Source organism: Macaca mulatta, chromosome 14 (assembly GCF_049350105.2).
Source record: "Macaca mulatta isolate MMU2019108-1 chromosome 14, T2T-MMU8v2.0, whole genome shotgun sequence".
NCBI classification, from domain to species: Eukaryota; Metazoa; Chordata; class Mammalia; order Primates; family Cercopithecidae; genus Macaca; species Macaca mulatta.
The window spans coordinates 130,730,595-130,746,177 of record NC_133419.1 but is presented as its reverse complement, the minus strand read 5'-3'; the positions used below and the strand labels follow the sequence as shown (position 1 = coordinate 130,746,177).

The window sequence follows — 15,583 nt, the reverse complement described above, 5'->3', positions numbered from 1 at the left end:
TCATCTGCATAATGAGTGGGTTAAGCTAAATGATTTCTAAGGCTCCTTCCAGCTCCAACAGGCTGTGAAAAGAACATCTGCCATTTAACCAGTGAGGCGAGCCTGGGGTATGTACCTCCTACTCCCCATGTGGCCTCCCCACCACAGGTCCCTGCGAAGCACAGCCTGGAATGCCATCTGTCCCTGGTGCCGAGCTCCCAGAGACGGGGTTGGGCATCCTCCCTGCGCATCACCACCCAAGGGCTCAGGAGAGGGTGTTGTGTCCAGGAGCACAGTCAAGGCTCCAGGACAGCCACGTAGGCCTTTCCATCACCAGCACCTGGACTCCCAAATTTTCCGGGCCAACCATAGCCCCCACTCCCAGCTGGGACCTCAGGTGCCCTGCCACCCCCTCTTCCTCCAGCACGTGGATCGGGGCTTTCCAAGGAGCATGTGTTTGACCTCAGGAAGCTCAAGCTGGAGGCCCAGATTCTGCAGCTAGGACTAGATGCCCAGGGATTGTCCAAGACGTGAGGCCTCCTTCAGTCCCAGCCACTCACTCGCTGTCTCTTGGCAGTTCATTGCCATTCTCATCTCAGTCTGATCCCCAAGGTCAGGGCCTCAAGTCCAGGGAGAGCCTGGCAGCTGTCACGTTCAGCCTCATCAAGGTGAAGGAGTATTGGGCATTTATTATGCACCAGGTATGATGCTAACTATGTTACTTGGACTAACTCCCTTATTCCTCACACATGAAATATATTAGTATTATACCCACTTTACAAGTAGGGACATCTAGAGACCTGGAGATTAAGTTCCTTTGCCCAGGTCATCCAGAAAATGGGTAACTGCGATCTGAATCAGGTCGGTCTTACTCTAGAACATTATACAGACCCTAACAACTCTGCCCACCTTCCTGAAGTGGGTCTTCCCCTTTTAAGTGGGTCTTCCCCAGCATTCGTCTTTGTTTGTTGAAAGAATGAATGAATGAGTGAGTGAAGGACGAGCAGCCCTAGATGGGGGGCCTCTGCAGCAAGGGTACTGGCTGGATCTGACATTTACCCCAATCTAACCCAAGCTTCCAATGCCCTGGGAAATTCCACCTCCCTCCCTTTGCTCCCTGGCAGCACCTTCCAGGACCCCAACTCACATGGGCTTGGTGAAGAGTCCTGTCACCTTCTTGCAGCTCTTATTGTCTCCCCCACACACCCCACACTTGTCGAACCTCTTCTTGGAGCCCAGGTTCCCATCACAGCCAGCCTTGATGCACTTGCCTTGGACACAGACGGAGGTGGAGTCGGGAGAGCACAGCGTGCCGTCCACCACCTGCAGTGCCCCAGAAGGGGAAAAAGAAGGAAGAGCAGCGCAGCTCAGCCAATGCTCCTCCAAAGACCTGGTCCCTGCTTTGTTCTCAGGCCCCAGGTTCACTCACCTTGGGTGCCAGCACATAGAAGTAGCCGGTGCCATTGGCTCGGCAGATGAGCTTGCACTTGTCCCGAGGAGACACGCCTGAGTACTTGGGCACCCATGCCACGGCCAGAGTGAGCCGGTTGGTGCTGTGGTTGTAGCCATTGAAAGCCTCACACTGCTCCTCCCGGAAGCTCTTTCCAGAGGCTAGGGAGGGAGAAGCATAAGAAAGAAGTTGAAGGGAAGGGCTGAGGCCAGTGCAAAGGGCAAGCCTCTCGCCCAGCCTGCCATGGCTCTCTTAGCCCTTCCCACCCTTGTCACCAAAGCTGCAACCTCCTCTACATCTCACAGCACTAAAGCAAGCTGGGCCCAAAAGGACCCAGGGTGCAGATGAAAACACATCCCCTGAGCTATGCACCACCTTCTCCAGTAACCCAGCCTCAAACTCCCTCTAGGTTGCAAACTATTTTCAGAATAACGTAACTCAGTGCATAAAGTAAATTACACAGATTAACGACAACACCAGTTACATCTGCTACACAACTATCAATATATTTTGAAACAAGTCTGTGATATATGTGCTTTTTTGTTAATGCATTAAATATGATTCAGGGCCGAGCACAGTGGCTCATGCCTGTAATCCCAGCACTTTGGGAGGCCGAGGCGGGCAGATCTCCAGAGGTCAGGGGTTCAAGACCAGCCTCACGAACATGGTGGAACCCCATCTGTACTAAAAATACAAAAATTAGCCAAGCATGTTGGCAGGCGCCTGCAATCCCAGCTGCTCAAGAGGCTGAGGCGGGAGAATCGCTTGAACCTGGGAGGTGGAGGTTGCAGTGAGCCGAGATCACGCCACTGCACTCCAGCCTGAGCAACAGAGTGAGTGAGACTCTGTCTCAAAAAAGTAAATATACATATATATGATTCAGTAATGAACCTGATAACTACTATAATTTTGAAGTAAGGATGAGCTTAAACAGCATTTTGAAAATTCTGCAACAACCAAAATGTCATGTCATCAAATATCCATGATTCCTATTGATGACAAAGTCACAGGTACTTCTACTACTATTGTAGTTTTGTTGTCTAACTGAAAGAAATACTAAATTTCAGATAGAAAGGTAGTTTAAAAAAATACTAATTTCTCTCTGAAAGAAATACTAAATGTTAGATTGAGACATTAATAAAAATATAGATGTCATTTTTTTCCCCACCAAGTTATTGGGCTCTGGACTCCTGCTTACAAAGATGGGCTGGGCAGGCCTCAGCTAAGAGGACTTCTAGTGTCTCATTCCCATGATCCATTTGGTCTCCCAGGCTAAGCATCCAGAAGGAAACACCCTTGCCAAAGGTGAGTGGAAAGAGGAATGATCCCAAGAAGAATCTGCACCTCTCCACTTCCAGGCTTTGTCCTGAAGGTTAGAATCTTGACTGCAGTCCCTTCGTCATCAATAGGAATCCATGACAGAAATACCAGCCTACCTGAATTACCTGTATACCCAATTACCTGGAGGCCTTGCATTACATGGAGTAGGGGTGGGGTAGGGGTGACCTCCAGCCTTGCCTCCCCTGGGCCCAGGCCACCGCTGCTCTCCCCGCCTCACCTGAGCTGGGGCAGGGTTCCAGGTTGCAGGATCGGTATTTCACCCTCACTCCCTCGCAGTACTTGCCCCCGTTGGCAGGAGTGGGGTTGGTGCACTGCCTCCTGGCCAGCTGCACGCCCCCGCCACATGTGCGCGAGCAGGGGCCATAGGGCTCCCATTTGGCCCAGGAACCGTCCACCTGTGAGGAAGAGCCTGTTATACTCCTCGGCGGACCCAAGTGCCACACCCAGCCCCTTAGCCCATAGAAAAGCTGCACTGTACAGCCTTCAAGTTCTCATCCCACCTTCCCGGAATAAAATTCATGTTGTATAATGAAGAAAAAAACAATAAGCAAATGGCCAGTGTACACCGAGCCCACCCAACGTTCCAACCAACTAACTAGCAAACAGCAGCTGCTCCCAGATGCAAAGGAGTTCGTGCAAAAGAGAGGCCTCACTGGGCGGTGGAGTGATACAGGCGTGTTTCTTTTTTTTTTTTCTTTTGGTTTTTTTTTGAGGCGGAGTCTCCCTCTTTTGCCCAGGCTGGAGTGCAATGGTGCAATATTGGCTCACTGCAACCTCCACCTCCCAGGTTCAAGTGATTCTCCAGCCTCAGCCTCCCAAGTAGCTGGGATTACAGCTGCCTGCTACCATGCCCAGCTAATTATTCTGTATTTTTAATAGAGACGGGGTTTCCCCATGTTGGCCAGGCTGGTCTCAAACTCCTGACCTCAAGTGATTCGCCCATCTCAGCCTCCCAAAGTGCTGGGATGACAGGCGTGAGCTACCGCGCCCAGCCAGACGTGTTTTCAATGGACTCCGCCCATACCACGCCACCCTAGTGGGCTTGAGCAATGGCAAATCCTCCTTAGCCTTCCAGGGCTTCACTTGCAAAAATGGGGTGGATAATACTAATAATACTCGGGCCTGATATCAGGTGGATGATAGAAGTGGCCTAACGGTCATGAAAATTCCCAGTACCCCGCTGGCCCCGGCAGAAGTTCAGAGATTCCTCGAATCCCACAGCTTGCCGGGAATAAAAGAAAAAACAAAAGACGTTCCCTTTATTTGTTGTCAGTGCATTCACAGGCATCTCTAAGGCATGGCCAGCCCCCAGCCTTGCGGATAAAAAATGTCACCATAGATATGTGAATGTTTTTATTCCTTAGTGTTCGATAATTCAGACTCGACGCCAGACCAAACTGATCTTAACCTCGATCGGGGGCTGTATTTGAGAAACTTTCACCATGAACCATTCGAATGTTTCTTTTAAGAAGAGATAAAGATAAGACACTATTAAGCAATCCTAAAACTCTATTTGGCTTCGGGGTGAATTGTGCAGTGTTTTGGAGGGCTTTTTTTTTTCTAGTTTTTTTTTTAACAGGGTAGAAAGAGAATAAAATTTACGGTATCACTGATGTTTTCCTTAGAATGACAGTGAAACGAGTGTGGATCCTCTGAACACACATCAGTTGAGCAACAGAGGAAGCAGCCCAGCTGCTGTACTCGCCTGGAATTACAACTCTGCCACCGACCGTCCACACAGTGCCTAACTCACATGGAACTAAGCAGGAACTGGCTGCATGTCATAGAAACACTTTAACCTGTGTACATATCCAGCATATGTATTCAATCTACCCTTTTGTCAGATAGTTCTTGTTTCGTTGCGTCCACATCTGTTTGATCCTATAAAAAACAACCACCAGCACCCTCCTTCAACCCTGCTTTGGCCTCCAACTACTCAAACTAGTGCCTCACCTCATTCCATCCTTTCACTCCCTAAGAGCGTCACCCACATTGGCTCTTTCCTCATACTCACTCCCCAGAGCCTGGCACTGTGGGTTTTGTCCCCATCACACCCCGGAAGCTGCCCTCTCAAAAGCCACAACGGCCATGTGAAGACTAAAAGAGTGTGCCTAGGCCTCGTGATCTCCAATTCTTCTTCAGCGTGTAGCACTGTTCCTGCAGCTTCTGAGACAAGGCTACCTGGTTTTTATTTGGTATCACTGCTTACCGTTCGTACAAAAAACATTCACTCTGCTCCCGCCCTATGCCATTCACTCATTCCTTCACCAAACACTCGTGCAAGTCCCTGCCCTCAGGGCAATTACTCCCTAGTGGGGAGACAGACAATAAAAATGAATCTGTGAGCACAGAGTGGAGGCTGGGCTTCCAAGCAGGGGGGAGGGAGGAGTTGGGAAGGGCTGCTCTGGATTACGGGGAACTCTCTTGTGCCTGAAGGATGTACAGGTGGCATAAGCCATGCAGACATCAGAGAAAGGGCATTCCAAGCAGAGGGAGCAAGTGCACCGGCCCTGAGGGGCGGGGGATGAGCCTGAAGTGCGCCACTGTCACTAGGGCCAACAAGGCAGCGAGAAATGGGATCGCTCATTCTGAGCCATGGCAAAGCCCCTAAAGGGTGCGGAGCAGAGAAGCGGCATAACCTAAGGTGCATTTCAACAGAGCTGCCACGGCGGGAATCATCTGTAAGGAGTAAGAGCAGAAGCAGGGAGACCAGTTAGAGGTAACTGCATTAATCCAGGGGACGGGGGGTGGTGGCTGGGGCCAGGGTGAGAGCAGATGAAGTGCTGAGAAATGATCCTGGATCTGCCTTGAAGATAGCCCCACAGGGACGTGGAGATACAGGCTGTGAAGCATATGAGAGAAACAGAGTTTCAGCTTGAGCAACCGGAACGTGGAGTTGCCAGCGCAGCTTCAAGGGGGATGACCAGGAGCTCAGTCTCACCGACACATGCATAAGATACTAAGCAGGTGTCCAATGGACACGTCCAGATTCCCTTACAGATGCAAGTCTGCAGGTCAGGAGCGAGGCCTGGGCTGAAGATGCAAATTTGGGAGTCTTCAAGCTCTAGATGGTATTGAAAGCCATGGTCTAGATGAATCAGCGAAGAGACTGAGTGTGGATGGTGAAGAGGGAAAGGACTGAGTGCCGAAGCACTCCACACTTTAGAAAATGAGAGTACAGGCCGGGCGCGGTGGCTCACGCCTGTAATCCGAACATTTGGGGAGGCTGAGGCGGGCAGGTCACCTGAGGTCAGGAGTTCGAGACCAGCCTGACCAACATGGTGAAACTCCATCTCTACTAAAAATACAAAAATTAGCCTGGCATGGTGGCAGCCACCTGTAATCCTACCTACTCAGGCGGCTGAGGCAGGAGAATCGCTTGAACCCGGTAAGTAGAGGTTGCAGTAAGCCGAGATCAAGCCACCGTACTCCAGCCTAGGCAACAAGAGCAGAACTCCATCTCAAAAAAAGAAAAGAAAAGAAAATGAGAGCATAAGGAAGAAGCAGTAAAGGTAATGAGAAGGGGAGGAAGGCAACCGAGGGGCAGCAGAGACCCCGTTCCAGGGGCCAGAGCTCTGGCTTGCCACAAATGCTGCTGGCCTGCTGGGCGATGGGAGGAAAGGGAACAGTCACTGACCTTCGTGGTGTGCAGGCCATTTGGTAGCCTTAATAAGAGTTGTTTTGGAGAAATGGTGGTAGTCCAAGCCTATCTGGAATGGGCAGCAGAGAAAAGTGGGGAGATGGAATTGGAGACAGCAAGCTTGTACAACTCCTTCCGGGAACTTGCTGTGAAGGCAGTCAGAGAAACAGACCACCAAGGAAGTGGGATCGTAAGAAGTTTTGCTTCAGATGGGAGAAATTACAACAGATTTGTATTCTAAAAGGCATGATTCAGCTCAAGATTGGGAAATACTGGCACAGCAGGAGACAGAGAATTGATCAGCAATGTCCTTAACAAGCGAGAGGGGATGGGGTTCCTGTGCAAAGCACACAGCGCGGCCTCAGATCACAGCAGGGACAATTCAGCCACGGTGAAGGGGACAGTGGAGAACACGCGCAGAAGCAGGTCGGGGGTGGGTGGAAGTTCCCTTCTGATTACTTGATTTTTTTTTTCCCTTTGGGAAATGAGAAGAAAGGTCATCGGTGAAAGTTGAAAAGGAGGAAGAAAGAGTTGGTAATGGGAGGAAAGAGGTGATGGTGGGTGTGAACTAATGGTTCAGGAGGTTGGGAGAGTAACCAACTGGGGAAATGAAATAATGTGACTCCTGGACAGCATTATGGGCCCACCTAAACTTCAGGGTCATCAATTTATTTTACTTTTTTCTTACTTTTTCTCTTTCTTTTTTCTTTTTTCTTTTTTTTTCCTTGAGATGGGATCTCACTCTGTCACCCAGGTTGGAGTGCAGTGGCGTGATCATGGCTCAATGCAACCTCTGCCTCCCATGTTCAAGTGATCCTTCTGCCTCAGCCTCCTGAGTAGCTGCAAGGACAAGCATCTGCCACTACGTCCCACTAATTTTTGTATTTTTTGTAGAGAGGGGGTTTTGCCATGTTGCCCAGGCTAGTCTCAAATTCCAGGGCTCAAGGGATCCTCCTGCCTCAGCCTCCCAAAGTGCTGAGATTATAAGTGTGAGCCACTGTGCCCAGCTCAGATCACGAATTTAAACTGAGACCAGTGAGCACAATTGCATGTTTTTCTCGAACCATAGTCACCTGTGTAAGCACAATTGAATGGGTGAGTGAGTTGGAGTCACCCCAGATGGTGGCTTATCCAAGTGAGTTTGATGCAAACAGACAGGGGCAAGGGAGTCAAGAGTGTATGCGAGGCAGTGATTTCAAAAAAGGACTGTGGAATTTCAGCTCACGAAGGAGGAGGTGAGGGCACAAGAAGGGTGAGGCATGATGGAAAGGTTGTAGCAATGGATTGTAGGTCCAGATGGGATTGAGGAATTGTTGGAATCCAAATCCCAGAGGGAGTAATCTGGGAAGACAGGGCCTTGGTGGTCAGAATGGGATTCCTGAAACAGATCTGCGGGAGCTGCAGTGATTTGTAAGACATACTTTACGATCTGACCTCGGCCAATGAGGGCAGTGACTTCCATGAAGGTTTCCTGGAAAGTTTCAGTTAAAACAGGGTGACCAAGGGATTTTAAGAGGTGGAGGAGGTAGATCTTGCCTAATCATAGACTGAGAATTCCAGGAAGTGTGGAAAGATGGTACTTCTCAGACCACATTTTCTCTATCCAATATTATCTCAACTTGTCTCTGCATCCTCCAGCCTCATCTTCCCAGGAGGAGGTACTGACCACATACTGCCTGTCCTCAGGACCTTCTAGCGCCTGGCAATCAAGATGGCTGCCGTCTGGCCCCAAACAACCTTCCCGAAGGCAGTTCCCACAGAGCCTTCATCTACGCAGCCCTGCAGCTCACTCCGACTCGCCCAGGACCTCCCTGCCTTGCTCTGTTTCTGCCTACAGGGATCCTACTTATCCCTCAGGCTCTCTTCAAATCTAACCTCCTCCTCCAAGTTTTCTCAGTCCCCTCTCATCATCATTAATCTCTTGACCCCTGTTCTCCTGTGACATATTTTCATTCTTCTGTCCTTCTGCATAACACGTGCCTCTCTGCATCTTGTATCACAGCCACATTTCGAGCTTCCCCACTTGACTATGAGCTCTCTGAGGCACGGCCTGTGTTTTATTTCTTTTTCTGACCACCACAGTATCTTACCTAGTTCCCTGAACACAGTGGGTTGTTGCCTAGCAAACGGTTAAGGTTTAATTAGATATGTATCCCCAGAACACAGAAAAATATTTTAAATAATTCTGTGCCATACTCAACTCAGGGCAATTGATAATGTGCTTGGTGGATGCTTTTTTGTGACGTTGACTCTGTGCCCAGAGGCAAGTCCTCCCCGAGCTGAGAACAGGGATGGGAAGGGACAGTCAGCTCCAGGATCCAGGAGAACGACAGACCTCTTCTTCCTGCCCAGAAAAGTACAAATTCCTCTCCTACCCCCAAAACGAGACCTGAGGAAGATAGAGTTATTACATTCAGAGAATATTTGGGATTCTTGATGTGTTCGTGTTTGGCTGCTATTTCTGTTTATCAGGAGGGAAAACAAGTATTGTTCAACTATGTTTCTGCTACAGAAAAACAGCAATTGCAACAGAAATGGACGCTTGGTTCAGAATGCAGCCAGTTCCTGAAGCTCGCCCAGGGCTTTGCTTCCCTGCAATTCTAAGGCCTGTTCCTGCGCATGGTCCCCAGCTCCCTGGGTGTGCAACACGCTGGGAAAGAGTGGATGTGGGAAGGAAGGGAGGAGCCAGCGAGTGAGCCGCTTCTAACACTAGGTGTTCAGCTTTGAGCCCAGAGCTCCTCCCCAGGTAGGACGAGGCCTGGAGCTCAGGGCTGAGACCCCACCTCCCGTTGAAGGCTTTTCTCCATGTGTCTGAGGCCTCTCCAAGTCCTCTGACCTGCCACAGCTTCTCTCTCCAGTCTTAGAGTCAAGAAGGGGACAGGACCATATAGAGGGCAGTGAAGGCACAGCTCAGCAATGCAACAGTGATGGTCCCGTGGCCAATCTGTGCTAGGCAGCTTCCTGGTGAAGACCAAGAGCAGGGGAGGCCCCCAGGTCTCCGTCCCTCCTCCCAGCAGTCCCAAGCACAGCTCCAGAATTCACTCACCCTGTGCTTGTTGAGGTTGTGTCTCTCCACGCAGGCCCCTTTGAGGCAGAACTTGCCCTCGCCACAGCTGGTGCCATCGGCCCAGGGGAAGTGGCGGGTCTGGCACACCATCTGTCCCTTGGCCTTCCCAGTGCACCACAGCTTGGTGCAGTACTGCATGTAAGGACAGGGCTTGGAGCCCACACCAAAGGCCAGCTCGCACTGCTGGCTCAGGGTGTAGCTGGCACCGGGCAGATCCTCGGGCAGGGAGATGGGCTTGCTGGGTTGGTCCAGGAGGCAGTCACCTGCAGAGAGCCGAGGGCGTTCGTTAGGATGAGCTGGGAAGATGAGGTTTGGCTAGCCCAGGGCAACAGGAATGCACTCATGTCAGAGCCCAGCTCCGAGGGGGCACACACACCTAAGGTACAGAGGACGGAGAAGTGGGCACCTCCACCAGGGGCAGCAGCAAAGCCTCCTCCGAGGCGGCCTCACTGCCCTCCCGTCGTCCCGGCTTACCGTGCCCACTGTCCAGGAAGTCAGTGATGATGGCAGCACTGCAGGCTGACCAGGGGTTGGCGCGGTCGATCTGGATGAGGGTCGGGGACATCATGTGGTTGGCTCGGAGCTTCCCAAACACCTCCTCACAGACTTTCACATTGTCATGGGGCATGTTGAACACGTGGCCTGTCGGGTGAGGCAAGAGGACTGAGAGGGCAGGAGGAAGGACATGGGGGTTGGAGGGAGGAATGGGGCAGGGGAACTAGAAAGCATATGTCAGCGGTTTTCAGGCTGGTCATTGCCACCTATCAATAGACTGCTTTCAAATGTCCTCAAGATCATGTTCTTGTGTTTTCTGTCCCCTGCATCAGGCTGTGGGCTCCCTGACAACAGAATGTACCTCCGTGTCGTTAACATGGTGTCCCCACAGTGCCTAAGTGCTGAGACACTCTACTGAGGGGCTGAAACCACATCACCGGCCAGTGGGGCTGCAGCAATCGGAAAAAGTACAACAAAGCTGCTGCTAAGGCTCACTGTGCCCTGAGAAGGGGTCCTGAGGCTTCAGAACACGAGGGGCAAAGACACGTGTCTCCCACCCTCCAGGGCGTCCCAGGCAAACCCAGAAGACCCCAAGAGGAGCTTATCCAGCCTTACCCAGCTCGTGGGCAGTGGTGAAGGCGGATGGAAGCCCATCGTCCTCAATGACAGAGCAGCTTCTCTTGGGGTCACACATGGTGCCCACATCGGCCATGCCCAGGGTGTCACAGGTGGTGGCTCCACACAGGTCCTGCCGGGTGGGGGAGAAGCAGACGCCAGCCCAAAGTTAGAGACAATGACAGAAAGGACCTGAAGGGAAGAAAGGGCATCCTATGGGACATTCCAGCTCGTCTCATTCCAACCTCACCAGGCCCAGCACCTTCCAGCCGGGCCCTTCTTCCTAGGAGGTTGTGGGGCTGTTCACAGAACGAACCCAGGCTGAGGGAGGAAACTTAGGAAGGGCTCTGTGGCTCACCAAAAGACTTTGCCTAAACCCTATGCAGGGAGGTCCTCTGGGAGGAAGTTGGGAGGCACCAAATTAAACGACAAGGGCCACTGCTTTAGGGAGAGACAGCCTCCAGACCAGAAAAGCAGTGACTGCCATAGCCAGGGGAGGCTCGCTGAGGCAACAGGGAGGAAGCCAGTCCCATTCCCACCCACAGGCAGCTTCGAGCAGCCTCGGTCTTTGCTGGGCTGCCTTTTGGCCAACCATGAATTAAGTCCAGATTCTCAGCCAGAAGGCTGCCGGCCAAGGACCCACCCATGCCAGCAATTTGGCTGCCGTAGACTGGGAGGAAGCAGTGAGGTGAACCCAAGTCCCCATCCAGACACAGTTTCATTGGCTACAGAAGCACAAGGGGACACAGGCTCAGTGGCTGCTAGGAAGAAAGATACATGAAATAGAGGGATGGCCACCTAAGCAGGAAGGTCCCTCGTTTTGTACTGAAGCTTAACTTGGCTGCAGAACCTAGGGCCTCCAGCAGCAAACCCTGACAGGACGTATTCCCAGGGGACACAGAAAGGCAGGATAGGGCTTCCGGGGTGGATATCTCAAAGAACTTACTGAGTGTCGTTGGCCAGAAACACTGCCAGATACCTTAAAAGCCCAAGAGTTGGAAATAGGATGAGACCCTTGTGTACATTCTGCTCCTCTTAAGAAGACGTGTGTTGGGTCAGGCACAGTGGCCCACACCTGTAACCCCAGCACTTTGGGAGGCCGAGGCAGGTGAATCACCTGAAGTCAGAAGTTCGAGACCAGCCTGGCCAACATGGCGAAACCCTGTCTCTACTAAAAATACAAAAATTAGCCAAGCATGGTGACGGGTGCCTGTAATAACAGCTACTAGGGAGTCTGGGGCAGGAGAATCGCTTGAACCTGGAAGGCAGAGGTTGCAGTGTGCCAAGATCGCACCATTGCACTCCAGCCTGGGCGACAAGAGCAAAACTCCAACTCAAATAAAAAAAAGAAGACGACGACGACGTGTGTTGAATCAGTGATGCTGGTTCTCTCTTCATTACATCGCTGCCTTCAATGCATAAGGCATTCTGCATTTCACAGGAAGCTACAACGTGCGTCACCCCATTTAATCCTCACAATAGGCTTATGATGCAGATATATTATTATATCTATTTGTCAGAGGTGGGAACTAGGTGCATGCCCATAGTTCATCATGGCCATGATGTATTAAATGCTGACACTGTGCATGCACTTTGCACGAATGGCCCTATTTAATCCTCACAACATCCCACTGAAATAACGACTATTACTACCACCTTCCACAGGCAAAGAAGCACATGTCCGCATGCATGGGCACGTATATGTGAGGCCGCATGTACATCTGTGTACATGCTGGCAAGGGGCGAAGGTGGGCAGCAGCACAGCACAGGGAGCCAGGAGCCATGGGGCATGGGAGGAAAAGCGGTCAGAGTACAGAAAATCAGCAAAATTTAATCCAAAGCACTCAGAGGTTTACCATCTGAGCAGTCAAACTTGGCTTCCCACGGTCAGGTGATAGTCACACCTCCTAATGAGTGAACAGTTATTTCGAGGGTGACCAGCCTGAACCCGGGTGCACCAGAGGCAATGACGTGTGCCCTGCACACCCAGCCAGGTCTGCCGCCTGTGCTTGCTGGAAGCATTTCTTCCACTTCTAGGAGCCTCATGGAGGACTTCAAATGCCCTTCTCTTCCCATATTCTTTCATCTTCAAAGACTCACTCTCCCAGAAAGTTTTCCTTCCCAAGAGCTCTGAAACCTAGAAAACAACCACTGTCAAAACTTGGGAGGGGCCTGGGCACAGTGGCTCACGCCTGTAATCCCAGCACTTTGGGAGGCCAAGGAGGCAGATCGCTTGAGTCCAGGAGTTCAAGCCCAGCCTGGGAAACATAGTGAGACTCCATCTCTACAAAATATAAACAAAATTAGCCAGGCATGATGGTGCATACCTGTAATCCCAGCTACTCAGGAGGCTGACGTGGGAGGATCACTTGAGCCTGGGAGGGTAATGCTACAGTGACCCGTGATCACGCCACTGCATTCCAATCTGGGTGACAGAGCAAGACTCTGTCTCAAAAAACAAAGAACAAAACAAAATAAAACTTGGGAAGGGACCTTCACCTGACCAGCAGTTTAGGGAATGTGACAGCTGAGGAACATGGATCAGCGTGTAAACTATGGGGAAAGGAGCCAAGATGAGGGCAGGGATGAAGGCTCTTGCAAGGGCATAGTGAAGGATGTAGGTGTAGGATTGGTGTAGTATAAGACCCAGCAAGGCTGGGGCTCTGGACATTCTAGCCCAGCAGTTGCAGCCTGTGGGGGTGCCTCTGGGCTGCCCTGCACGCTCACTGCTCCCTGTGTAAGAGGGAGAGGGTGCGGAAATAAGAATCTGGAAGTCTAGATTCTGGTCCTGGCCCCATCACTAAGTATATGTGTGACTTTATCCAAGTCCTCTCTCTCTTTGGGGCCTTGGTTTCCTGCTCCGGGGAAGGGCCAACTTTCAACTAGGGCCTGAATCAATCAGTGCTTTCAGCCTCTGCTCCTTCCCCGGTCCCAGAGCATGCAGCCCCTTCTGGCCCTGTAGGTTATGAAAGGAACCCACAGAATGACATGTTTTCAGAACCCCAAGGAACATCTTGTCTACTGACCCAAGTCATGTAGTTGACAGCACTCACTCTCAGAAGAGTGGAAGTCACCCACGCAGAGATTCAGAGTCCTGTTCCCCAGCCCCGCTCTTCACAAATGCCTAGACCGGGCAGGACACAGTGGCTCGGGCCTGTAATCCTAGCACTCTGGGAGGCCAAGGCGGGAGGATGACTTGAGGCCAGGAGGTCAAGACCAGCCTGGGCAGCATAACAAGACCCCATCTCTACAAAAATTAAAACGTTAACAAGAAAGAAAGAAACTGCTAGACCAGATTGAATGCTCAGACTGGGATCTAGAGGGCGTCTGGAACTCAGCCACCCTGCAGCCGCCTCTGTGGCTGGGAAGTCCTTACGGCCAAAAGCCTCCTTCCTCCTAGGGAGGGTGGATTTTCTCTGGAGCAAAGACATGCAGCTGCAGCCCCTGCTTGGCCAGGAGCAACCTGTTCTTTCCATCAAGAAGTCCCGGTTTCCCTGGATCAAACAAGAGGAACAAGGAAAGAGCCGGCAAATTTCCTGAGGGTGAGAGTGGCTCTGGAAGCAGCCGTCTTGCAGTAACCAGCGTCTTCACTGTGGGAAGACACAGCTGTGTGGGGTCAGAAGCTCTGCCTGTCCTCCTGCCACCCCTGCAGGGACTCAGTGAGGAACCGCTGGGCCTTTGCACTTTGAACGCCTACAAGTGCTTATACAGGGGCCCAGCAGTGCCTCATCTGTGGCATCAAAAATCTCCACCCTTCTGGAATGAACTCAGAGGCACTAAAACTGCCTTAACCTCTTCAGCTCAAGTGCTTGCCTCCAAAAAACAGAAGCTGTTCTACCTTCTTCCTCCTAGAAGGTGTAAGTATTCCTAACCCAGACCCTACCTGACTTACGATTCCCAGCAATTGGCCATTTCTCTTTGTAGCTGCAGCTGCTTTTCCAGATGATCCTGGAATCATCTTGGCCAGGAACCTAATCCTCCTGGACTGTTATTTTCTAACTGTCCCTTCTTATAAAATAATTTAGGATTGGAGCCACAACTTAAAAAAATAAACAAGGATAACACCTGGCAGTGGCTTGTTTACCAATGTCACTCCATACACGCCTCCAGCACGATTCCCACCAGCTGCCCTCCCTGAGAACCTCCTTCCTACCTCCTCTCATTTCCCAGGCATGTACCAAGATGCTCAATGTTTTCCAGCAATACAAAGAGAGAGGGATACACAAAAATCAAGCACATTAACATTTTTTTTTTGAGACTGGGTCTCGCTCTATTGCCCAGGCTGGAGTACAGTCGTGTGATCTCGACTCACTGCAACCTCCGCCTCCTGGGTTCAAGCATCTCGTGCCTCAGCCTCCCAAGCAGCTGGGATTACAGGCATGCACCACCACACCTGGCTAATTTTTGCATTTTTAGTAGAGACTGGGTTTCACCATGTTGGCCAGGCTGGTCTCGAACTCCTGGTCTCAAGTGATCCACCTGCCCCAGCCTCCCAAAGTGCTGGGATTACAGGTGCGAGCTACTGCACCTGGCCGCACATTAACATTTTTAATGTGGCAGAAGACTTATGCATTCTCATGTAGCCAACTGCCTACTTCCATTGAAGTTCTAGGCAGGAGAGCCAGAGCTCATCTTCATGGCTGCATCACAGCATCCAAGTATTACACTCACAGGACTTTAGGGCTGTCCTCTCATGTTGCAGATGAGGAAGCTGAGGCTCAGTGACTTGAGATTACGCACCCCAGTCCCTGTGGCTATTGAGCGAAGAATGAGATCCCAAATCCAAAGCTAAGTTCTTTGGTCTAAATCATGCGGCACTGCTTAGGAGACCATAATTACTAGTGAAAAGCACCCTGCGCTAGTATTACTACTGTGCCTTTAACTTGTTTCCCATCTGAATCTCTGCCATGCGTCACTGTATTTCCTTGTCCAGCCCAAAATCCATGTCTGTTTGTAATCCCCAAGGATGGGAGGGCCTTGCTTTGCTAGAAGAAAT

General features: G+C 51.1%; 1 protein-coding gene across 1 annotated transcript in view; it reads right to left on the bottom strand.

Moving 5' to 3' along the window:
- The window catches only part of ADAMTS15 (ADAM metallopeptidase with thrombospondin type 1 motif 15), a 28,212-nt gene that overhangs the window by 4,131 nt on the left and 8,498 nt on the right, over positions 1-15,583 (bottom strand). Inside the window, exons 2-7 of the mRNA XM_001113698.5 lie at positions 10,588-10,720; positions 9,952-10,119; positions 9,457-9,740; positions 2,988-3,165; positions 1,409-1,590; positions 1,127-1,302 (exon numbers count right to left, since the gene is read on the bottom strand). Of these exons, the coding sequence (XP_001113698.1) occupies positions 1,127-1,302; positions 1,409-1,590; positions 2,988-3,165; positions 9,457-9,740; positions 9,952-10,119; positions 10,588-10,720 (1,121 nt within the window). The remainder of the gene's footprint in view (positions 1-1,126; positions 1,303-1,408; positions 1,591-2,987; positions 3,166-9,456; positions 9,741-9,951; positions 10,120-10,587; positions 10,721-15,583) is intronic.